This window comes from Gobio gobio (genome assembly GCF_949357685.1).
Source record: "Gobio gobio genome assembly, chromosome: 2".
NCBI lineage: Eukaryota > Metazoa > Chordata > Actinopteri > Cypriniformes > Gobionidae > Gobio > Gobio gobio.
In genome coordinates, this window is record NC_137098.1 from 80,552,055 (window position 1) to 80,578,680 (window position 26,626).

Consider the following 26,626-nt stretch of genomic DNA (forward strand, 5'->3'; position numbering starts at 1 on the left):
CGGCCATCCTGGTGAACTTCTACCGCTGCGCAATAGAAAGCATCCTGACCAACTGTGTGGCAGTGTGGTATGGGAGCTGCTCTGTTGCGGAGCGCAAGGCACTGCAGCGGGTGGTGAAAACTGCCCAGCGCATCACAGGGACTCCACTGCCTGCCATCGAACACATCCAGAGGAAACGCTGCCTGCATCGAGCTCGCAGCATCCTCAAGGACTCCTCTCACCCAGCCCACAGACTGTTTTCTCTCCTGCCCTCCGGCAGGCGTTTCAGGATCCTCCGGACCAGGACCAGCAGACTAAAGAACAGTTTTTTCCCCAGAGCTGTCTCTTTATTGAACTCAAACCCCCGTTGATCCACTTCCCTCATAAACTGATAACTCTCCTACCTCACATCTGCCTTCACTTTGTTATTTGCACTACTGACTGTTTATTACAGTAACAACTGTTTACTTATGCATTCTGCACTACCACACCGTAACTGGATAATGCTCATCTGCACTGCCGACTGTATTTACAGTAACAATGTTTACATTTGCATTTTGCACCGTACTTCTAACTGGAATATGCAACCACTTTCCACTGCACTTTTACACTTTCTTTCGGATAGCTCTGTCCATAATTTATTGTACTAACTTAACCCACTGCTATATTCCTCATATTAGCCTAACATATTACTGTATACCTCTAACTGTAAAATTCTGTTCAAGTAATAACCGTCTGTATATTTATTCATAGTACATAGTCACCTGTAAATTCTGTTTATAGTAATAGCCATCTGTATATTTATTCATAGTACATATTCACCTGTAAATTCTGTTTATAGTAATAGCCATCTGTATATTTATTCACTGTATATATTCATCTGTAAATTCAGTTCTACTTATAGTAATAACCATCTCTCTACTTATACATATTTATATATATTCAGAACATTTTTATGTCCTGCACTTACGCAACCATTGTATATATCCTGCACTTGCTGCTATTGCACTTCTGGTTAGACCTAAACTGCATTTCGTTGCCTTGTACTTGTACTTGTGTAATGACAATAAAGTTGAATCTAATCTAATCTAATCTAATATCCCTTTAAGTGTCAGTTTAGTCATTTGGACAGAAATATAACGTTCTGCCATGGCGTGATCATAATCATGTATGCTCTTTAAGAGATGTTATTGTTTTGATAGTATTTTAAAAGAAATGCCTTTTCTGTCTTTTCTTTCATTACTGTTCTTTAGATATGAAGCTGATGGGTTTGCCCAGGAGTGATGGACTGAAGAATGTCCTGTTTGATTACATTTTTTATTTTATTTTTTCTTATGATCAATAAAAAGTTGATTTACAAATTCTTAGTTGAATGTCATTTTCTTCACAGTAGAAATATTTTTTCATGTCATTTTAAGTCAAGTCAAGTCAAGTCAAGTCAACTTTATTTATATAGCGCTTTTAACAATGTACATTGTTTCAAAGCAGCTTTACAGTGTTAAACAGGAAAATAATGCAGCATAATTTAATTCAGCTGTATAGCCATTCTGGAGAAAACGCTGATGTCATCAGTTCATTTCAATTATCATACAGTGACAGTGTGATCAGTAATTAGATCGGTAATTTAGTTTAAATGGTTCATTTAGTTTAATAATTAGATTTATTTCGATGTTTAGTTGAAAAATTTAGTGTCCCCAACTGAGCACGCCAAGCCAGAGGCAACAGTGGCAAGGAAACCAAAATTGCCAAAAACAACATTTTACATCATATTAGGTCAGGTACAGGTTTATTAAAACATCACATAGAGTTGGCAGGGTTTGCAAATCAGCACATTAATTGCACCTACAGTAATAAAAAAAAAAAATTTAGATGGGGCCCAGTTCTCACCCACTGGGGTCCCACAAAAAAACCCCATAGATGGGCCGTTTGTGGGTTCAGTGTTATCACCCATTTGGGCCCCATAAGGGTTCTTTATGTGGCCCACTTTGGCCCATATGGGACCCATGTTGGCCCCTGTCACATAAATTCCAGCAAACTATTATGTTTCACACACCCTGCTCTTTTGTTTATGGGCTTTCCTGAAGAGAGGAATTTGTCTTTCCACATTGCAAAAGGGGGTCTTGCATTTCATTCCACATCACAAAAATCATATGTGGCAGAAATCTGTGGACTAATATGATTTCTCTGTAATAGCAAGGGTGAAATTTGTCGACATTCCCAGCTGGGACATACAGACCAGCAGTTCTTACACCAATGTGGGATGTAGGTTTGAGGCCAGCCTTTTCCAAACACATTCCCATGTAAACATCATCAATGGGCAGTAGAATGATAGAGTGAGACATGTTATAGATAGTTCTGGATGTGAAGCCGGAGAGAAGAAAACCTCCTCCACCACAGTACGGAGGATATCTGTTAGACTCCTGAACCTGCACCGGGACAAAGTATTTACTTGAAGGGTGTCTAATAGGCCCTACGTTCTGGATGAGGTGGCCGGTAAAGAGATGTTTACTTCCATCATTGTCCTCTTGACCTTGAAGATACTCAACCATGTTAAACGTATTGGCGAAGATGTCATCGTCCCCGTTTAAGAGAAATCTAGCGTGTGGGCACCATCTTTCCATCCACTCTAAGAAAAGGATCTGCTTCAGTGTGAGGTTAAAGAATGAATCGTTGAAGTCCCACTGTAAAATGTCCTTGTTCTCATTGCTCTCCAACTTCAATAGCTTATTCAACCTGCGCTTCTCGAAGCTAGTTTTAGTTGTTCCTATTATGAAGACTCTACGGATCCACACACCTTTGTGCAGTCTTTCCTTAGCCCATGTTTTCCGCAGGACTTCTCGTCGATCATAGTTCTCTGGAGAACTCTTGATGACCAGCAGAAGGAAGACATCTGCAGAGTTCAGGGGTCCGCCACACTTATTAGGCACGTCGAGAAGCATGGGAAATTTCCTACAGTGTTGGTAAAGCAGGAAATCTTGGATATGACCTGGCAGAGTAGAAAATCCAGCCACATTAGAAGCAGACATACTCTGCTGACAGCGTGAAGACAAAGGCTGGAGAGTTTTGGATCTGGGCAACTCAATTTGACGACGAACCATCTCATATGTGTCTTCGCTATTGGATGTCACATCATCTTTAGTGTCCCCTTTATTCATGATAATGAACAGGCACACAATACCTGTGAGAATAAACACTATTGTCATAATGCATTTCTTTCTCATCTTTCTCATCTTCACACCTGAGCAAGAACAGAGAAACAATTAAAAAGTATCAACACAAAATAGCCTTTATATCCTCTATAAATAGTTTATATCCTATAGCCTACCTTTTTTCAGGCTTTATTTGATGCTGTCCAAGAAACTTCTTTTGTGTTCTGCAGAAGTCACATTTGAAAAAACAACATCAGAATTTACATTTTTGTTAAAAGATGGATAATCTTTGACACACATTCAAATGCCTTTAAACCTGAGAGAACGAGGAAGGAACTAAGGGGTATACCAGTCTCTCTGAACTCTTTGAATGCATGCAAGCCTGTGGATTGTTGAGTAAAATATGCAATTGTACTATTTTGCTCTATGGATAACACTATTGTATGGGAACCAAAGAAAGTGTTTTATTAAGTAAAAAGACATCACGACTGCATTCATTGTTTTATTAAGAGAGTGGTTCATTAAGTAAAAGGACACCCACTGTATTCAGTATTTTACTAAGAAAAGTATTTAATCAAATAATAAAGAAACATACTTATTGCCAAGGCATTTTAAGTGTATATTAGTTAGACTTACTTCAAAAAAGCATGCAAACCGATTGCCTTCAAGTAAAGTGAAATAGGAATAGTGTGTTGTGCTAACAAATGCTTAGTTGGTATAGTTCACTAACACAAGAGTTCTAGTAACTAAAAAAGAACTGTAGAGAGTACTTGATCTTTTAATTTAGGTTTACTCTTGACTTAGTATAGCTACCATAGATGTTACCATTGTTGTGTTTTGCATGATGAATGTTGAAGTCTGTGTGTGACTCAAGCATGGTCAACGGCAAGTTATTGTTATAAATATAGAGGGATTATGTCAACCAAATTAAAAGTTCCACAGGTGTTTAAGTAATTGTAAACAATCATTATATGACATAAAGGGAAATATTACATAGGTTCATTTTAAAAGATGATCTTAATTTCTGACTAAACTTATTATAGTAAATATTCAGTCAGAAGCTAGGTCAACTTTTAAAAACAACCTATTTAGTACTTCTCTTCCTTTGAAACCAAATAACTGTGATTTCTTGTTGCATTACTGCATCAGAAAGAGAGTTTAATAAATATAATTAATATAAATGTTCCACGTGCCAAACCAAAGTTAACACTTATAATACAGACTTTATCAAAGAATTTGCTGATTTTCTATCAGAGTTAGTACTGGCCGTAGATAAAGTACTAATTGTTGGTGATTTTAATATCCATGTAGACAACGGAAAAGACATAATGGGTTTAGCATTTAAAGACACACTAAACTCTTTTGGAGTTAGGCAACACGTGTCAGGAGCCACTCATCGCCATAATCATACTTTAGACCGAATATTGTCACATGGAATAAATGTTGATACCGTTGAAATTCTGCAGCAGAGCGATGACATCTCAGATCATTACTTAGTATCATGTATACTTAATTTAGCTAAGGTTGCAAAGCCGCCCCCTCGCTTCAAAAATGACAGGACAATCACTGCCGCTACTAAAGATTGCTTTTTAAATAATCTTCCTCATCAGTATCATCTGCTCAGCATCCCAGATAGTATAGAAGAACTCGATGTTGCAACAGAAACTATTGACTCTCTCTTTTCCAGTACTTTAGACACAGTTGCTCCTCTGCGCTTAAAGAAGATTAAAGAAAATAGTCCAACGCCGTGGTACAACGAGCACACCCGGGCCCTTAAAACAGCAGCCAGAAAAATGGAGCGCAGCTGGAAGAAAACAAAATTAGAGGTATTTCGTACTTCGTGGAAAGAGCACATGACCACATACAGAAAGGCCGTAAAAAAAAGCTCCACAAGTAGTAGCCTAGAATACTGTCTAACACTTGATGGCTGTTCTGTCAAGTCCTCGTTGTCAGTGAGGAACCTAGGTGTGCTCTTTGATACCAATCTTTCGTTTGAAAGCCACGTTTCTAGCATCTGTAAAACTGCTTTCTACCATCTTAAAAATATATCTAAATTACGGCACATGCTCTCAATGCAAAATGCTGAACAGTTAGTTCATGCGTTCATGACCTCAAGGCTAGATTATTGTAATGCTCTACTGGGTGGTTGCCCTGCTCGCTTAATAAATAAACTCCAGCTGGTCCAAAACGCAGCAGCTCGAGTTCTTACTAGAACCAGGAAGTATGACCATATTAGCCCAGTTCTGTCAACACTGCACTGGCTGCCTATTAAACATCGCATACATTTTAAAATCTTACTTATTACTTACAAAGCACTAAATGGTTTAGCTCCCCAATACTTGAGCGAGCTCTTAACATATTATACTCCATCACGTCTACTGCGGTCTCAAAATTCTGGCCAGTTGATAATACCTAGAATATCCAAATCAACTGCAGACGGTCGATCCTTTTCCTATTTAGCTCCAAAACTCTGGAACAGTCTTCCTAACATTGTTCGGGAAGCAGACACACTCTGTCAGTTTAAATCTAGACTAAAAACACATCTCTTTACTGTGGCATACACATAAAACACTTTTTCAATGAAATGATTGTTAGGCTGCATTAACTAGGTCAGCCGGAACCGGGAACACTTCCCATAACACCTGATGTACTCGTTACATCATCAGAAGAATGGCATCTACGCTAATGATAGTCTCTCCGTTTTATCCCGAGGTTTACTGCAGTCAGCTGGATCCGGGCCGTATCCAGTTCAGATGGTGGACCTGCGCCCAGAGAAGACCAACACAGGACCCCGAAGTGTCTGGGAGACCGTGATTAGACTCCCCCTGCAACTGCCTCATCGACACAGCATCTCAATAAACCCGTCTCCGGCGTGTTGACTCAGATTGTTCGAATATTACAATTAAATAATACTTAAATCGATATGTCATCCTCAATAAACCCGTCTCCAGCGTGTTGCCTCTGATCATTCGAATATTGCACTTTAATAATTATTTAATCAACATCATCCTCAATAAACCCGTCTCCAGCATGTTGCCCCCGGTCCCTCGAATATTCCGATCTATTATGACCTCTGAGCTGTAAAGCTGCCAGAATAATAATAATAATACGCTGTTTGTTAATTGGCCAGAGGAGAACTGGCACCCCGACTGAGCCTGGTTTCTCCCAAGGTTTATTTTTCTCCATTAGGTCACCTAATGGGGTTTTGGTTTCCTTGCCACTGTTGCCTCTGGCTTGGCGTGCTCAGTTGGGGACACTCAATTTTTCAACTAAACATTGAAATAAATCTAATTAATAAACTAAATTAACCATTTAAACTAAATTACTGATCGAATTATTGATTGACGCAAATATCGTCATTGAAATGAACTGAGGACATCAGCGTTTTTTCCAGAATGGCTATACAGCTGAATAAAATTATGCTGCATTATTTTCCTGTTTAACACTGTAAAGCTGCTTTGAAACAATCTACATTGTTAAAAGCGCTATATAAATAAAGTTGACTTGACTTGACTTGACTTATCACCATAATGGTGAGGTTATTTTGTTTTGTTTTTTGCTTGACAAAATGGCACTCAAACCAATCAATTAATCTTAACTTGGTTTTTCTGAGTAAACAAGGAATAGTATGCGCATAGTACAGATTACTAGATTTTTACAATTAAGTTAAGACACTAAGTAAAGTTAACTAAAAAGTGTCAGTTAGAATCATGATTCTACAGATTTTACAGTGGAGCATTGATGAAAAAGAAATGGAAGTAGCGTACCTTCAGACAGGACGAGAACGTCAGCAAAGGAGAAGAATCCAGAGACAGAAGACAAGGGCTTTATATTTGAGAGGGGTTGTACAGTGGATGACATCTCATGAATGTGGAATGCAGTAGCTTTCTATAAAAGAATTATACCAAGAAACACGCCTGCTAAAAAGCCTCTGGTGTCTAGTCTTTCTAGTTGGGGCAGATTTTACTTGCTTTACCTAACCTGAGAATAATTAAAACAAGGTAGAAGGTGTTAAAAGTTTGCACCATAAAACAGACTTAAGGAATGTTGAAACTCATCAACAAAAGTAGAGTGCACTAAATAATAGCACAAGACAACATCAGCTTACAGGGCAAACATTCAGGATTAGCCGCTTTTCCACCATCGGGCCAAACCTTCCTCATTGGGGCTGTGTGTCCACCAAAGCATTTTTATGCATGCTATCGGAATTATCGTATCATAGGTAAAAAATTGGACATTAATGCCCCCTCAAGTACAAATTTGAATGCAATGAGCTCATAATCACAACTTCAGAAGTGGGAATTGGGAAATGTCCAATAGGCAGCATAAGGCCTCCTGTCTGCCCCGCTGCTGTGTGTTTGCGTCTGGAGCTCCGTATGCAGCTTTGCTTTTCAATCTCTATTTGATATCATTCCTTGTTGTTTATACTGCTAAATATAATTTACTCATCATCATATATTGTCTAATATTGCCTATCACATTAAATCTGACATTGCTATCCAAGATAGCAGACCAACACTGAATCAACGTTGAATCAATGTTAATGCATCAAATAAAATATCACTGAATCAATGTTGAAATTTAACATTGATTTTTCATCAGGTTTGCACCCTGAAATGTTATTTCAACGATGAAAAACAGATCTAGATCAATATTTGTTCAACTTAACTTATTTATCAACATAGAAACACTATCAAATCAATCTTGCTTTATGTACAGCAGGATTCTATGCCAATTGTCTCTTTAATTTATTCCTTTCAATCAGAGACCATGTATAGCTGCAATTGATATGATTTTGTATCAAAAAGTCAATCAAAGTAAAAAACATCCTTCAGTTTACATGCAAATGTATTTATTTATGCCCCCACAGTTTCAACAGGAAATCTCACATTGACTTTTCATTGACAATTCCATCTGAATCTATGACACAAATGCCAGGAGAAGAGCCTGGAAAAACCTGCATCGGCAAAACGGAAGTAGATACAAATGGAAACTCGCCAATAAAGACAGAAATGGGACAGTACTACTGAAAGAGAGAAGGTAGAAGAAAGAATGAAATACTCTGAATACTCTAAACTCAGGAGTTTCCACCACTAGCAATGCCCCCAAGCCTTTCAGGGGCGTAGCAGACACATTTTTGCATAATCCCAGCAAAGATGAACTCTGATGCCTCCTTTTCATCAGCATTCCTTTGTAAGGCATCAAAACAACAAGAAGTAGTAAATATTTGGAAATGTGACTAATTATTGTTACGGGTTGGTGTAGTGCGGCAGGGATGAAACAGGATCGGACTTCCAAACAATAGACGGGTTTAATAAACGAAGGAATCAGACAGGAACAAAGCACAACGTACCAACCAACGTAAGAATAACATTAAAGGAACACGATGACTTTTTGGGACTTTGGCTTATTCCGTACAGAGTCTATTTTTTGCTGTGCTGGATGCGCTGAATTAAAGTGACAGTGCATTGTTCGCATTAAAATAAACATGTATTGACGTGAAAATCTACTCATTTTATAGAATTTATAATTCAACTCTGTTTCAAAGTCAACATCACATGGCTTTTTTGCCTCAGGTAAAGCAAGGAAAACGACACAATACCTTTTAACTAGACAAAATGGATAGCACTTTAATTTATTAATGAGCTGCAGGATTTCCTGTAAAAAAAAAAAAGATTTACGAAATAATAGATAAGCTTTTTTTGTATATTGTTGTAATGATAAACAGACGACCAGGAACACAGCTGGCAGGAGATGCAGGGACTGAGATGGGAATCCTATCAAACGATCTGTAACAATGCAATACTAACACATATAAAAAAACATGTTTACTCACATGAGTGTGTTGCAGCGTTCCTGTCGGATCCAATATAGAAGCACAGCATTGTGTTTTAATCTCAATATGTCTGTGTGTCTTGTGTGTCTTGTTTACAATCGATTCCGCGGTGAAATGAAGCGGACAAACGCAATGTCTTGCGCATGTGAGCTGGAACCGGCATGTGTATCGCTCGACCCGTTTAGACCCACGAGTCGGTGGGCGGGGCTGGAGGCGGAGCTTCTGCGTCCTACTACGTCAGTGGTCGACATATTCTGAGATCTCTCGTTTGCTGGGCCTGGTGTCTATAAAAGCTTTTCTTTGACTAACAAGGGCGTTTTCAGCTCTGAAACTTACAGGATATTCTTATATCACAATGAACTATTATATACCAAAGGCTCAAAGGAAAGATGATTTCTCAATTCATCACCCCTTTAAAGTTTCTTAAAGGGTTAGTTCACCCAAAAATGAAAAGTAGCCCATAATTTACTCACCCTCAAGTCGTCCTAGGTGTATATGACATTCTTCTTTCAGACGAATAAAATCTATATTACAAAAGTCCAGTCTAATCCAAGCATTAGAAGTGGAATTTATAGTTGTTCTGTTTTTGAAGTCCATAAAAAGTGCATCTGCCATCATATAACTGCTCCACGCAGCTCTGGGGTGTTAATAAAGGCCTTCTGAAGCGAATTAACGCGTTTGTGTAAGAAAAATATCAATATTTAAAACTTTATCAAGTAAACTTTCAGCCGACCGCCTTCCCTGTTCAATTTATGGAGAAATGTTGAAAGTTCCCCTGCCGATCGAATGACTAACGCGACCAGGTCCGCTCGTCATGACGTCACGAACGCATCTTGAGTTTTACTTTCAACATTCAACACTTTTCCACAGAAGGCAGAGGCCGAAAGTTTACTTGATAAAGTTTTAAATATGGATATTTTTCTTACACAAACCCATCGATTGATTATATGATGGACAGATGCACTTTTTTGGACCCATGAAGACCTCTACTCTGAAGTAACCCTAAGTGCATCGTAAGGAGAAAGAGCGATGAGGTCACCTGCAGGACAACAGGCGAATTGCACCTAAACTTTACTCCGGTCCAATGTGACTTTAAAGGGTCACTTCAGTGATTTAGCATTAGGCTTTGTATCAGTAGAAACCCCGTAGTATATTTGAATTATGGTACTTTCCCCCCTCATATTCCCCTGAGACGAGACTGAGACGATATCTGAAAAAAATCCTCCGATGACACAAATATCGTCATTTTGCGTCATTGGAGGATTTTTTGTCCAGAGGCTAAAGACTACAGCCAGTAGAGGGAGCTGTTGCGCATGTTATCAACCCGCCCACAGGGAAGAGATCTCACGCACAGAATGTAAATGCACTCAGCTCGGCACTTCATAACGTAGCAAAGGGAGTGTTTCAACTTTTCAATGAATTCCTATGAATTCCTCATCGCCGTGACGGACGGCGCACGCGCGGGTTGTGAGCGCGTTGTTTGTGTTTGAGCTCCGTCAAATTGATTCATAATCCTTGATTTTCTTCTTAATACTCGCTTACAAACGAATACTTTCTATTATTTACAGCGTGTGAACATATCTCCGATACGATTCTCTATAAAAAACAATCGGATTGCTTTGATATCGCTACTTATATCCGAACTTCCGCTACTAGCCGTAGCCCGCTAGCCTTGCACGCGTGGTAACTTGTTTACACCGGTAGCCCGCTAGCCTTGCACGCGTGGTAACTTGTTTAACGTTACACTCGGTAAACACTGATAGCTACAATTCGCCATCGTAGCACTTCTGCTACAATGGCGAATAACTCGGATGTGTGTCTAATGTTACCTTTGAGTGCAGGTGAGGACACGTTCGAGCTGCATTCGGTGCAGTTGGAGTTGGAGTCGTTGGCGAGTCAGATTCGCGGCCTTCTAGACAGACAAGCTGTGCTGAGAGAGCGGCGAACGGCGCTTGAAACATCACGCGCCGATGCGCACAAGTCAGTGGATACTAACATTTTGACTCCGACCTCGTCTACTCCGCGTGTTTCTCTGCACAGGACCCAAGCACCCAGGACGCGATCATCATCCCTGGTTTCGTTCACTCCGGCACCGACACAGCGCCATGGACCCTGGGTGTTTCCACAGCAGAAGACGCGAGCCAGGACCAGAGCTAGGACCTCTCCGCCCCTCCCGGTCTTCGAGATCTCCACCCGGAACCGCTTCTCCCCTCTTCGCGAGACGGAACGCGACGCTGTGGTCATCGGTACTTCCATCGTCCGGCATGTCCACGCTACCTCAGGTAAAGGCAAGGTTATCACTCACTGCTTTCCTGGTGCTCGAGTTCTCGATGTCGCTGCGCAGGTTCCCGAGATCCTGAACGGTGACGAGCGCATCGGAGCTGTCGTGCTGCACGCGGGGACGAACGACACCAGGCTGCGACAGACGGAGGTTCTGAAGAGGGACTACAGGAGCCTGATCGAGACGGTGCGCAGAACATCGCCTGAAGCAGCGATCATCGTGTCCGGACCGCTTCCCACGTACCGACTAGGACATGAAAAGTTCAGTAGATTATTTGCTCTAAATGAATGGTTAATGTCATGGTGTAATGAACAGAAGCTGCTCTTTGTAAATAATTGGAATCTGTTTTGGGAGCGACCTAGGCTCTTCCGTCCTGATGGCCTTCACCCCAGCAGAATCGGAGCGGCTCTTCTGTCGGACAACATCTCCAGAGCGCTGCACACCATCATATGACTAGTAAGTCAAAGTCCAAATAACAGTATTTGCTGTCCTAACTTAATTGACATAAGTACCAATGTAGAACATTATATAGAAACTGTGTCTGAACATAACTGTGTAGAACATTATATAGAAACTGTGTCTATTCCTCGTTTAGTGAGGTCAAACATTACATCTACTGTAAGATCTAGGAAAAATCTAATTGTGATTAAACCAGAAAATCTCAATATTAGTGAACAAAACCAATTTTGTACTAACTTAATTGACATAAGTACCAATGTAGAACATTATATAGAAACTGTGTCTATTCCTCGTTTAGTGAGGTCAAACATTAAATCTACTGTAGGATCTAGGAAAAATCTAATTGTGATTAAACCAGAAAATCTCAATATTAGTGAACAAAAACAATTTCTAAAACTAGGTCTTCTAAACATTAGATCGCTCACACCTAAGGCGGTTATTGTAAATGAAATGGTCACAGATAATAGTTTCGATGTACTTTGCCTTACTGAAACCTGGCTTAAGCCAAATGATTATTTCGGTCTAAATGAGTCTACTCCACCAGGATATGATTCAATTTGAAGTACTAGTGCTAAATGTCACGCTATTAGATGTAAGAAAGAAATCTGTATTATCTCTAGCCTTAGCTACTGTATATAGACCTCCAGGGCCCTATGCTGCTTTCCTAAAAGAGTTTGCAGACTTTCTCTCAGATCTATTGGTCAACGTCGATAAAGCATTAATTGTTGGAGATTTTAACATACACGTAGATAACACAAATGACGCGTTAGGGGCTGCGTTTACAGATCTATTAAATTCCTTTGGGGTCAAGCAAAACGTCACTGGTCCCACTCATCGTCTTAATCACACACTAGATTTAATTATATCACATGGAACCAACCCAACCGATATAGATATTATACCACAAAGTGATGATGTCACTGACCATTACATGGTAACTTGCATACTGCGTACTGCTGAAATCTGTCATGTTGCGCCACGTTATCGACCAGGCAGAACAATCCTTCCAACCACTATAGATAGATTCTCAAATACCTTACCTGATCTGGCTCAGCTGCTAAGTGAACCCAAACAAACAGATGAACTAGAGGAAATGACTAGCAGTATGAGCACCATTTTCTCTAGTACATTAGAAATTGTAGCACCAATTAGATTAAAAAAGGTTAGAGAGAAAACTAAAGCACCATGGTACAACAGTGCTACACATGTTATCAAGAGAGAAACTCGTAACTTAGAGCGTAAATGGAAACATACTAATTTAGAGGTCTTTAGAATCGCATGGAAAGAAAGTATGTCACGTTATAAAAAGGCCCTAAAAGCAGCCAGGGCTGAGCATCTCCGCAAACTAATAGAAAATAACCAAAATAACCCAAGGTTTTTATTTAACACTGTGGCTAGACTAACAAATAAACAAGCATCGCCTGAACAAAATATTCCGTTACAGTTTAGTAGTAATGATTTTATGAACTTCTTCGCTGACAAAATAGAAAGCATCAGAAACAAAATTGTAAATGTACAATCATTAATGATGTCTTATGATTCAACCGCAATTATCGCCCCTCAAGAACTACTACACCGCTTTACAACCATAGGACAGGAAGAGCTAAATAAACTTATCATTGCATCTAAACCAACAACATGTTTATTAGATCCAATACCCACTAAACTACTGAAAGAGTTGTTACCTGTAGTGGAAGAGCCTCTTCTCAATATTATTAACTCGTCTTTATCTTTAGGTCATGTTCCAAGAATATTCAAGTTGGCAGTCATAAAGCCTCTCATTAAGAAGCCACAATTAGATCATAATAACCTAGCAAATTACAGACCAATATCAAATCTTCCATTCATGTCTAAAATACTAGAAAAAGTTGTGTCCGCTCAATTGTGCTCTTTCTTGCAAGAAAATGATATCTATGAAAAATTTCAATCAGGATTCAGGCAGCATCATAGCACAGAAACTGCACTCGTTAAAATCACAAATGATTTACTTCTAGCTTCTGACCAAGGCTGTATCTCAATACTAGTTCTACTTGACCTTAGTGCTGCGTTCGATACTATAGATCATAAAATACTATTAGATCGACTTCAAAATTACACTGGTGTTCAGGGACAGGCATTAAACTGGTTTAGATCGTATTTATCAGACCGCTACCATTTTGTCTGTCTAAATGGGGAAAAATCAAAGATAACATCAGTAGACTATGGGGTGCCGCAAGGATCCGTGCTAGGCCCTCTGCTATTCTCAATATATATGCTGCCACTTGGTAATATTATAAGAAAACATGGAATTAATTTCCACTGTTATGCTGATGACACTCAATTATATATTTCATCACGACCAGATGAAAACGCTAAATTATCTAAACTGACAGCGTGTGTTGATGATATTAAACACTGGATGACGTGTAATTTTCTGCTATTAAATTCAGATAAAACGGAGGTGTTACTTATTGGTCCAAAAAATTGCCCACAAAACCTCTCACAATACAACTTTAACTTGGAAGGATGTCCTGTCGCTTTATCCACTACAGTAAGAGACCTGGGTGTTATATTAGACCGCAACTTATCTTTCGAAAGTCATATTTCATATGTTACAAAAACGGCATTTTTCCACCTTAGAAACGTCTCGGGTTATGACTATAACCCTTGTTCCCCGAGAAGGGGAACGAGACACTGCGTCATCGTGACGACACTCTGGGGAACGCCCCTTCGCGTAAAGCGTCTGAAGAAACTGTAGAATCAGCCCAATCCGATTGGTGTTGCGTGATGACGTCGTATGTGACGGCATACCCGGAAGATACAAAGAGACGTCTGAACGAAACAGAGATAGCGTTCTTTGCGATGAAGCGAGCGCTCTGATGATTGGGTGGACACGAGACGCAGTGTCTCGTTCCCCTTCTCGGGGAACAAGGGTTATAGTCATAACCCGAGACGTTCCCCTTCGAGGGAACTCGAACTGCGTCATCGTGACGACACTCTGGGGAACGAGTACCAACTATCCCGCACCAATCATACCAACCCCAGTGTGAAGCTGGAACCAGGCACAACTAGGGGACGAGCACTCTCGCGCCAGGCGTCTCAGGGAGATGCAGACTATAAAAACGAATGAAGGTGTGAGGAGTGGCCCACCCAGCTGCCTCGCAGATGTCTAGCATAGAGGCCCCAGAAAGGAGGGCTACCGAGGAGGCCATGCTCCTGGTAGAATGGGCCCTCACGGCTAAGGGTGAAGGCAGGTTGCGCACCCGATAAGCCATGGCTATAGCCTGGACAATCCAGTTACTAATCGTCTGCTTTGACGCAGGCAGCCCTTTCTTGGGTGAACCAAAACACACCAACAGCTGGTCTGACTTTCTCCACTGAGCAGACTTCTCCAGATAAATCCTCAATGCCCGCACGGGGCAGAGGAGGTGAAGTCTGCTCTCTTCCGCCGTCACGTGAGGTGGAGGATGGAATGCCTGGAGAACCACTGACCTTGCCCTGCTAGATGGCACCTTGGGCACGTAGCCCTGGCTGGGATGCAAGATGGCTTTAACCATGCCAGGGGCAAACTCCAGGCAAGTCGGCGTGACCGCCAAGGCCTGGAGGTCCCCCACTCTCCTCAGAGAAGTGATGGCAAGGAGAAAAGCCACCTTGAAGGTCAGTATTCTCGCCTCAGCCGACTCCAGCGGCTCAAAGGGGGCCTCAGCCAAACCCTCGAGCACCACTGCCAGGTCCCAGGTTGGGACCCTGGAATGAGCCGCAGGCCTCATCCTCCGAGCCCCACGGAGGAAACGTACAACCAGATGGTGCCTTCCCAACGTCGCATCACCTAAAGGTGCGTGGAAAGCCCCAATGGCAGCCACATACACCTTAAGTGTGGACGGGGAAAGACCGGCGGAGAAGCGGTCTTGAAGGAACTCCAGCACTGAAGCCACTGGGCAGTTAACTGGGTTCACCTCCCGCTCTCTACACCAAGTGGAAAATACATTCCACTTTAGGCTGTACAACCTCCTGGTGGATGGAGCTCTGGAACTGAGTAGGGTCTCCACAACACCTGCCGACAGGCCCTCTGCTAGGAACTGAGCCCCCTCAGGGGCCATACCCAGAGATCCCATACCTCTGGCCGGGGGTAGAAAATCGTACCCCTGGCCTGAGACAGCAGGTCCCTCCTCAGAGGGACCTGCCATGGGGGACCGTCCAGCAGGTCGATGATGTCGGAGAACCATACTCGAGTGGGCCACCGGGGTGCTACTAAGAGAAGGCTGACGCCCTCCCGGCGGACACGTTCCAGAACTCCCGGGAGCAGAGCAATCGGGGGAAAAGCGTACAGACGCAGCCTCGGCCACGTCTGTGCCATGGCATCCAGCCCCAGAGGGGCCGGATGAGTGAGGGAGAACCACAGCGGGCAGTGGGACGTCTCTCGAGACGCAAATAGATCCACTTCCACCGGGCCCAGCCGCTCGCACATAGCCTCCACCACCTCGGGGTGGAGCCGCCATTCCCCGGGCCTCAGCCCCTGCCTCGACAGGATGTCTGCTCCCTGATTTTGGTCCCCGGGAATGTACATCGCCTTGAGGGATGACAACTTCCCCTGGGACCACAGAAGGACCTGATGCGCCAGTCTGCAAAGAGGGCGCGACCTCAGGCCCCCCTGGTGGTTCAGATACGATACCGCCGACATGTTGTCGGATCGTATCAGGACATGGTGGCCGCGGAGGTCCGGGAGAAAGCTCCTCAGAGCCTTGAAGACCGCCAGCATTTCCAGGCAATTGATATGCCAGGAAGAATGCCGGGTCCCCCACAGACCCCTGGAAAAGCGGCCTTCCATGACCGCGCCCCAACCAGTGAGGGAAGCGTCTGTTGAAACGGACTTCCGGCAACACGACGCTCCCAACACTGGCCCCTGGGACAGGAACCAAGGTTTCTTCCACATGACGAGGGAACGAAGGCATCTGCGCGTTACCCTGATCATGCGGAAAGGATTCCCCCTGGGGGAAAACCCCTTGGTTCTCAGCCACCACTGGAGGGGTCTCATGTAGAGCAGACCGAACGGAATCACGTTGGCTGCTGCTGCCATGAGACCCAGCAGTCTCTGAAACTGCTTCACAGTGAGGCTGCGGCCCAGTTTCACTCTCGAGACCATCGCCAGTATGGACTCCACGCGTGCGGGGGACAGTTGTGCCCGCATCAGAGTCGAATTCCATACAACCCCCAGGAACGTGGTCCTCTGGGAGGGCGTCAACACGCTCTTCTTCGTGTTGAGTCTGAGACCCAAGCACCTTATGTGGGCTAGAACGACATCTCGATGTCGAACCGCCATATCGTACGACTGAGCCAAAATCAGCCAGTCGTCGATATAATTGAGTATACGGATGCCCTGGAGTCTCAACGGAGCCAGTGCTGCATCCATACACTTCGTGAAGGTGCGAGGGGAGAGAGCTAGGCCGAACGGAAGAACCCGATACTGGTACGCTTTGCCCCCGAAAGCGAACCGCAGGAACTTCCTGTGAGCTGGAAGGATGGAGATATGGAAGTATGCGTCCTTCAGATCTATCGTGACGAACCAGTCCTCGAACTGGATCTGAGTCACGATGGCTGGAATTGTGAGCATCCTGAACCTGTATCTCCTCAGAGACCGGTTCAGGTGCCTGAGATCTAGAATTGGACGCAACCCCCCATCCTTCTTGGGAACTATGAAGTACCGGCTGTAGAACCCGGACTCCCTGTCTGGTGGAGGAATATACTCTATAGCCTCCTTGACCAGCAGAGAGCGTACTTCTTGCTCCATCACCCGCACCTGCTCGGGACCGACCACAGTTCGAACCACCCCGTTGAATTTCGGGGGAGGGAAACCGAACTGCAGTCTGTAACCCCGTTCCACAGTACGCAGGGCCCATGCAGATATACTCGGAAGGCATGACCATGCGCCGAGATAATCTACTAAGGGAACTAGCCTCTCGAGGCCAGCCTCGGGTGTTATTCGAGCCCCTACCCCAACGCCCTGAAGCGGCTGACCGGCAGGGTGTCGTCGGGGAAGAGGTCCGTGAGGCGCACGCGGCTGCTGAACTGTCGCAAGTCCTAATGGAGGCGACTGGTTCAGTGCGCGCGCGCAGGGAACCGATGCGGCCCGAAACGTCTTGGACGGCGGGAGCGCAGCAACGATTCCCCGAGAGTCCCAGAGTGGAAACGACCTCGATCGCTCCACCCTGTGGGGGACGACTCTCAGCGGTCCTGCCGAAGCTAGGACCGCTTGGGAGCCTTCTTAGCCTGGATAACGTCCCTCAGGTCGCTCTTAGGCTGAGAAGGCTTCCTGCGAGAGCGCCGTCTCTTTTGCCAAGCTCCCTCGGGAGGGGCGCGGGAGGCGACACTCTGCCTCTGCGCATCGCGGTGTGATGCGCTGGATGAGGGTCCGGGCTGCCCACCCGGGCCTGCTGTAACTGCAGAGCCCGAGCGGCGAGGGAAGAACTTCTGGAAGGCGGCTGACTGCTTCCTCGCCTCCTGAAACCTCTCGACGACAGTATCCACTGCCCCGCCGAAGAGGCCAGAAGGCGAGATCGGAGCATCAAGGAGAAAATGTTTCTCTCTCTCCTTGATTCCCGACAGCGTCAGCCAGAGATGCCTCTCAACGCATACCATTCCAGCCATAGAGCGGCCCACAGCGCGAGCCGTCTCTTTGGTAATGCGGAGAGACAAATCCGTTGCCTTCCTGAGCTCAGTGAAGTCATCCGGAGATGGTCCCTCGCCCTCATCCAGTTCTTTGAGGAGGTCGGCTTGGTATGCCTGCAGGACCGCCATGGTGTGCAGACAACCAGCAGCTCGACCTGCCGCACTAAAAGCCCTGCCGACTAACTTGGACGTGTCGCGGCAAGGTTTAGTGGGCAGCGACGGAGCCTTCAATGATGCAGCGGCCCCGGGTGAGAGGTGGCCCGCAAGCGCCTCTTCCACCTGTGGCAACGCTGCATACCCCAACTCAGCCGTCCCCAGCACATTAGCAAAATCAAGTACTGGGGGATTAGCTACACGGGCTGAGAAGGGTTTTTCCCACGATCTACACAACTCGTTATGCAGATCGGGGAAAAAAGGAAGACCCCGCCGTGGAGGTTGAACCCGACGCCTGAAAAAGCGTTCATCCAGCTTAGATGGTGGCTGGATGTCCACTATTTCTTGTGGCCAATCCAAACTCAGTTTGGCCACAGCGCGGACTAAAACCTCCACTAGCTCCTCAATAGCGGGTGTGTGGGGTGGCGAAAGCCCCACATCATCCACCTCGATCCTCAAATTGTCTGATTCCTCAGAATCAGACAGCCTGAGAATCGGATCCTCCGCCCCGCGGGAAGAAGCCGCATCGCGGGCTTCCACACGGGGCGGGAGGATATCAGAATCGTCAGAGGAGGATAGGGAGGATGCCTCAGCAGTCCCATATCCTCTTGACAGATCCCGCTGTGAGCCCCACGATCTACGGCGCCGCGCTGCCTCAACAGACGCAGGCCCAGAACCGCGGGGCTCACGAGGCTGACCGGTCTCCTCAAAGACGGCCAGCCGCGAGCGCAGCACCCTCAGCGGCAGCAGTTCACAATCACCGCAAGCCGCCCCCTCAAGAGCGGCTTGGGCGTGCTGCACGCCGAGACACTGCACACAAAGCTGATGTGTGTCCGTGCCCGTAATATAGCGCGGACACGGGTGCACACACAGCCTGAAACGCTCGCTCGCCATAGTAAATATATTTCACTTACTTTCACTGCAACAACACCTTCAGACTGAACAAACAGAGCGCTCACGCTGAAGAGCAAAAAAGCTATCTCTGTTTCGTTCAGACGTCTCTTTGTATCTTCCGGGTATGCCGTCACATACGACGTCATCACGCAACACCAATCGGATTGGGCTGATTCTACAGTTTCTTCAGACGCTTTACGCGAAGGGGCGTTCCCCAGAGTGTCGTCACGATGACGCAGTTCGAGTTCCCTCGAAGGGGAACATTGCCAAGCTACGTAACATGCTATCTATTTCTGATGCAGAAAAGTTAGTTCATGCATTCATGACCTCGAGACTAGATTACTGTAATGCTTTATTAGCTGGTTGTCCTGCATCATCGATAAACAAACTGCAGTTAGTCCAAAACGCAGCTGCTAGAGTGCTTACTAGGTCAAGAAAATATGATCATATAACACCAATTTTATCATCCCTACACTGGTTACCTATTAAGTTCCGTATCAATTACAAAGTATTGCTACTGACCTATAAAGCCCTAAATGGGTTAGCTCCAGTGTATTTAACTGATCTTTTATCGCCCTACAATCCATCGCGCTCTTTAAGATCACTAAACTCGAGGCTTCTGGTCATTCCTAGGATATCTAAGTCCACTAAAGGAGGGAGGGCTTTTTCACATTTAGCTCCTAAACTCTGGAATAGTCTTCCGGATATTGTTCGAGGTTCAGACACGCTGTCCCAGTTTAAAACTAGATTAAAGACGCATCTCTTTAGCCAAGCATTCACATTATAATTAAGTTTTATACTACAGTTAAATCGCACCAACAGCATTAATATTCTGAACAGCAGCTATGCTAATTATTTCCCATCTGCTTTTCTGTTGTTATCTCGGGACACTAATCCCGAGGTAACTAGTTCGTCAGCTCCAGTTTGTATCCAGCCTCTGATGGAGACTTCAGATGCCCCGACACCTGTGATGAGACGACTCGACGCCTGTGAAGAGACGACTCAACGCCAGCGTTGTTATGGCCTAAAATAATACATGATTGATTAACTTATCCTAACATTTTTTCTTTAACATTCTCTTTTCTAACATTTTTCAATGTACATTTATGAAATGCACTTTCTGTGAAGCTGCTTTGAAACAATGTGTATTGTGAAAAGCGCTATACAAATAAATTTGAATTGAATTGAATTGAATTGAATTGAAAGTTTAGCTTCCATATGTGATCTGAAAACGCGCCAGACTGGACACACGCTGAGATTGACCGCCGCGCTTACCTCAGCTCTTCTCAGCTCTTACTTCCCTCTCGTGCTCCTGCTGCGTTTGTCCTGTGACTTTTGTTCGGCTCACTCATACTTTACTGAAAAGATACGTTCAGTTTTTAATTGTAGTGTTTATTATCTGAACAAAATGATTGTATTATTATGAAGATCAAAACGACACTGGGGGCGGGCAGCGAAACAAGTGCATTCTGGGAGTTGTTGTCCTTCATCCACATGAGACAAAAATACATGTCTTTTCTCAGTCTAGAAGGCACCAAATTCAAAAATAATTTCACATTTCTACTACATAAATGACCCAGTTTAAATACACATTCATCTTCCCAGCGCTGAAGTGCCCCTTTAATGTTGTTTTTATGTGTATTTCTTTATTAACGGTTTGTTTGCTTAAATTAATTTAGAATAATTCAATAAATAAATAATTGACTGAACACAAATAAAGGAATGAAAAAGTACACTGCATATGGACATTTTGAAAAGTACTACAAGTAGCCATTTCAATGTAAAACACATATGAATACTTCTACTCTAGTGTTTCATAGAGCCCTAGTCTTTGAGTGGTTCAACAAACACATGGATATCAAACCATTGAATCTAAACCGTTTTTTTATTATTGTTTGTTGTTTATTCCCCGGATTTGCAAAAGACATTCCTAACTATACTTGAAAAAAAATATTTAATGTTGCATAAGAGATTAAAACATACAATTAGTCATGATTCAACAACATTCAACAATATTCCCTGAATCATCTTGGCACCAGAATGGAGGGCCTTGCAAACCTCATCTCCTCCAGTGCCAGTCTCCTCTCTTCTAAAGCCAGCTTGGCCTTCTCGAGGTCTGTGAGCTGCTGCTGAAAATTGACGTCCCACTCATTGGTATCTTTAAGATATTTTCTGATGTCTTTTAGGACATTTGGTTTCTCCCTCTGCAGCAAGTCCTGACTACAACCAAAGACACTCTCAAACATTTACATTTACATTTAGTCATTTAGCAGACGCTTTTATCCAAAGCGACTTACAAATGAGAGCAATAGAAGCAACTAGAACAGTCAAGGGCAACAGTATGCAAGTGCTGTAAGTTAATCTAGCACAGAACACACAGGACCGAAGATGGTTCTTGTTTATAATTTTTTTTTTTTTTCCAAACCACTGAGGTAGAGTTAAGCCAGGAGACAGTCCAGGAAGATTTGTCTGCAAGGGTACTGTTTAACGCAAAATCCTCACAGATTTTTTGTTTGTTTGTTTGTATGACTGCCATAAAACCTGCTGAAAATGTTGTGTGTTTAGCTCCACCTCCTCTAAAATAACATTCATTTTCTTGCTAGTGAGTCAGACCTCGTTGTGTTTTCATTTGTCTTAATGAATCGTAGGGCATATTTAAAATATATATTATATTCAAATAAGAAACATATATATAATAAGAAATTTATTTAAGTCTCCCGTGAAGCTATTCAACATATTCATTCCAGCCTGGCTTGGCTTTGTACATCTTGGTCTTGTACAGAGGCCTGCTTGAGGCAAGAAGGGACTCCACAATATTATCTTATAAGGAACACAACTCAATACCATATTGCGGGTTCTTACAGTTAATATCACAGCTTTTGGTAAGTCGATGTTACTCAACAATGTGTCAGACTGAACACAGGATACTTCCTCAGTCAAGTCAAGTTAGACCGGTCTATTTCCCTACACGCATATCTTTATTCACAGACAAAAGAGTAGGTAAATTGCCCAGATTTATAGATAAAGAAAAAGGCACAAATTCATCATTGATTCGCATCATGGCCTCTAAGGAGTGCAGATGCAGTGATCTAACCATGAAGTTGTGTGCCACGCCTCACTGCTGTAAGTGTAGCTTTTATCAGGTAAATGCAATTTACTGGATAGAATCATACCATTATCAGAGCAAAACTGCATTAAATGATTGGAAAATAAAGAGCTACCATCAGAAACATCCATATTCATATCACCCACAATAATCCTGAATAAAGGACATAACACAAGCCAACCTGTTGAGATATTCATCTTCATTTTGGGAACTCTTGTGTTTAAATCATACAAAAAAGGTTCTATATGGCACCAAAAATGGTTCTTGGCTCGTAATCATAGGGGAACCTTTTTTAGTGCTATATAACACCAATTTTGGTGCTTTAGAGGTTCTTCAGAGGGTCTTCACCGGTTCTTTGACTAAGGTGCTATATAACACCACTACCATATACAGAACATGTTAAGATATGGTGCTATATAGCACCAAAAGTGGTTCCTCTATGATTACGACAAATAAACTTTTTTTTTTAGATTGTATAATAATTTGAGCCACAAATTATGCTCAGTAAAATGTATTTTTATTTGCTCCAGCAGTAAGCAGACATGCTGACATTAGTTTACTCTAACAGTTATTGCCAGCTAATCAAGCCTATCAAAAACATCCTAGTTTTATTCTGAGGCCCAAACTCAGCACAAATATGTAATTTGGAGCAAATCACATTTTACATGATTTTTCTAAAAACAATAATGTACGATCAAGTATCCTAAATCCAAGTGCTTCGGTCTAGTAAGTGGTCATCTTGAAATATCACAAACAATAAAAACGTTATTCTTATGTTTAGTTCAAACATGTCTGTCTAGCCATGCGTTTACATAGAAAAACAATGGAAAAGTAGTGCAGAGGAATGGAAAAAATAACTGCCAGATCATAATAATATGAAAAAAAAATATTATATCTCCCACTGTTTTCATCCAGATATATGTATAACAAATATAATGCAACGACTGACCAAAAAAAAAAAAAAAAAGCAAACTTCCATATCATTCATACAAACCAAACCAAGTATCAAACAGTCCTTGCAACAGATTGTTCAAAAATGTATCAGAAATGACATGGTAAGTTACACTTCCTCATCACTTAACACCATCACTAGGGGTGCTAAAGCAGCACATTTGCAACACACGTTTTTTTTTTTTTGTTTGTTGGAAAATTTTAAGCACCAAAAAAGCTGTGCATACAATAAGACGTCAAAGAATATTCCGAATATGGTTTCTGGCATGGGAGGTGGGCGTGCTAACAAGGACGCTAAAGACCACAGCCTCTAGTGTCAGTTGCTAGCGCACCTCTTGAGGCCAGACGAGTGAGGTTTACATTCACAGCTCTTACTGGCCTACGACAGTTACACTCCCCACCCTAAACCTCACTTCAATCCAGGAAAAAAGAACTGCTAGATAATAATAATATGAGAAAATGTATTATCTCCCACTGTTTTCATCCAGATATATGATAAGTAAATACATATTCCTGGGACCAGAGGTGGACTGAATACGTGCAGAATATGCAACGACTGACCAATAAAACAAAAACAAGCCAACTTCCAGATCATTCACACAAACAGGCCCGTCGCGACAAGGCAGGCAAACCAAGCAATTGCTTGGGGCCCCGAGCTGGCCTGGGTTAAGAATAAAATGCAACGACAAACCGTGTGAGCGCCCCTTTGATAGTCAATGCAGTAAAGTGCAATGACACTGTTACCCTTAAGGGGGCCCCTCTCAGTAGTCGCTGACAGCAGCCAGCCAACCACGCGATCTCTGCAGCCGGCAAAATACAAAACCTCCTCAGCAGTCATCATGAAGCGGAATTATGCTTCAGGAAGCCAGAAAAGAAAAGAGAGAAAGGAGGAGGAGGATAAGAAAAAACAAGATAGTGGTAAGTGATAAATTACACTGAATAAAATAGCTCTACTTGTCTTGTACAAAAATGGTGTAATTTTGCAGCAGGTAGGCTAGCAAAAATATGTTTATGTTAGCTAACTTACCTGCCTGACAAATGCTGCTTGTAACGAACAGTTAGTGCAACTTTTTTTTTGCTTGGGGCCCCCAAATTCCTTCAAACGGCCCTGCACACAAACCAAACCAAGTGTCAAACAGGCACTGTTCAGAAATGTATCGGAAATGCTGTTTGCACCACACAAGGCAAGGCAAGGCAAGGCAAGTTTATTTGTATAACACATTTCATACACAGTGGCAATTCAAAGTGCTTTACACAGAAATGAAGTTAAAATAATAAGTGAATAAAATAAAAATATATATAGTATAACAGTTATAATAGGAATTAAAAGGAAATAAAAATAAAGATGAAATCCCCTATCTGGGGTGGAAGAAAATGGAGAGTCAGGTTTACTTTAAAAATATTTGTCAGGTAACTGTGCGTTTAGACAGTACCCTTACAAACAAATCTTCTTGGCCTAACTTGAGGGCATTCTCTAGATGTTTTACCCGTCAGAGCAGATCTAAACGGGTCTTCCTCGCACCGGAGGGAGTACTCAAAAAATATTTGTCAGGTAACTGTGCATTTGAACATTACTGTGAGTGCAACAAGCTGACTCACTAGCTTTGGACTTCAAAGTTCTTTTGTACTCAACACAAAACGTCAGTGAATAAAAGTCTTGAATCCAAAGTTCTTCGTTTGACAGTTTAATTATGAATCTCAAAACATAAAAGATAAATAAATAAAATAAAAACTTAGGATCTTTACTTTTCTTACAAATTAACTGTGTGGTTCTGTGTAGGTCAAAAGACTGTGTTGCTCCAAAGTCCAGTGGCTTCTGACTGTTTCGCTGAGTTCTATTTCTTCCATACTAAATCTAACAGCCAATCAAATCACATTATACTAGATCACTGGTTAACTGTTTACATATCAATTTCTACGTTTCATTTGCAACACAGGTATTTCTCAGATTTTACTAAATAAACTCAAAATATTATTAAGTCCATAGAAATGGCTTCAACATATCCCGGTCCCTAATTGACTAGGCCTTAACCTATCATATCAATTATCAACTTAAATTTAAACTGAAGTCATTTACACTCTTACATTTAACACTGTCTCAATTCCTTTTAGCAAGAATCTTCTTCTCTTCACAGGAAAGTATTTTAAAGGTAAACATTAACTGGTAAGTATTAACAACTAAATACTTCTCACAGACTATTAAAACAGGTAATTTCTATTCTATTCAAGTCTTTCTCTTCTATCTTCAGTCTTCTCCCTGCAACAAACAAAGTTCAGTTATGGGTCTTTGAATGATGCTGGTCTTCGTCCGAACTTCAGCACTTCGGACAATGCCTTTGGAGTCGGGCATCACCCTCATGATCCTGCCTAACATCCAGGAATTTCTTGGCAGGAACGAATCTGCGACGAGGACAACATCTCCAACCTTGAAACTTCTCTTTAAGCCTAGCCATTTTTGCCGTTCTTGCAGAAGCGGTAGGTATTCGTGAGTCCACCTTCGCCAGAACGGATCCGCCATATACTGTATTTGTCTCCAGCGCCGGCGGGCGTAGACATCATCCTTAGCGAACACACCAGGTGGAAAACTAGGCTGTGTTTTCAATGCGAGCAGATGATTCGGTGTCAGCGGCTTGAGGTCATTGGGGTGATTTGTGTTGGTAGTTAAAGGTCTCCCATTGATGATGCTCTCAACTTTGCATAAGAGAGTGTGTAGTCCTTCATCTTCTAGGAGCTGTTGCTTCACAACAGAGCTCAGCACTTTCCTCACTGTACGGGTTTGACGCTCCCAGATTCCGCCGTGCAGATGGGTTAAAAATCCATTGCACACCCTTTCTCATCATGACTTCATTGATACGAGATTGATCCAGCTCTGCCAATGCCTCACGCAGCTCTCGTTCAGCCCCAACAAAGTTGGTGCCATTGTCGGAACGAATAATTGACACTTGACCTCTTCTGGCTTGAAAACGTTGCATAGCATTAATACATGAATCAGTGTCAAGAGAATGGGCTACTTCTATATGCACTGCCCTGACAGTTAAACATGTGAAGAGCACTACATAGCGAATAACCTTTGCACGTCCTCTTCTGACCTCTAAAGGTCCAAAATAATCTACACCCATGTTGTTGAAGGGTGGTTTATCAGGGAACAGACGGTCTTGTGGCAGATCCGCCAT

At 42.9% G+C, this 26,626-nt stretch overlaps 1 protein-coding gene across 1 annotated transcript; it reads right to left on the reverse strand.

Moving 5' to 3' along the window:
- Positions 1 to 2,045: 2,045 nt before the first annotated feature.
- On the reverse strand, positions 2,046 to 26,626 carry LOC307118855 (N-acetyllactosaminide beta-1,3-N-acetylglucosaminyltransferase 4-like; the record flags this gene model as incomplete). Its single annotated transcript, XM_079804686.1, has 4 exons — positions 2,046 to 3,217; positions 6,896 to 7,016; positions 21,433 to 21,616; positions 26,226 to 26,626. 4 exons carry the CDS (start codon positions 26,624 to 26,626, stop codon positions 2,046 to 2,048), a joined length of 1,878 nt encoding a protein of 625 aa, XP_079660812.1.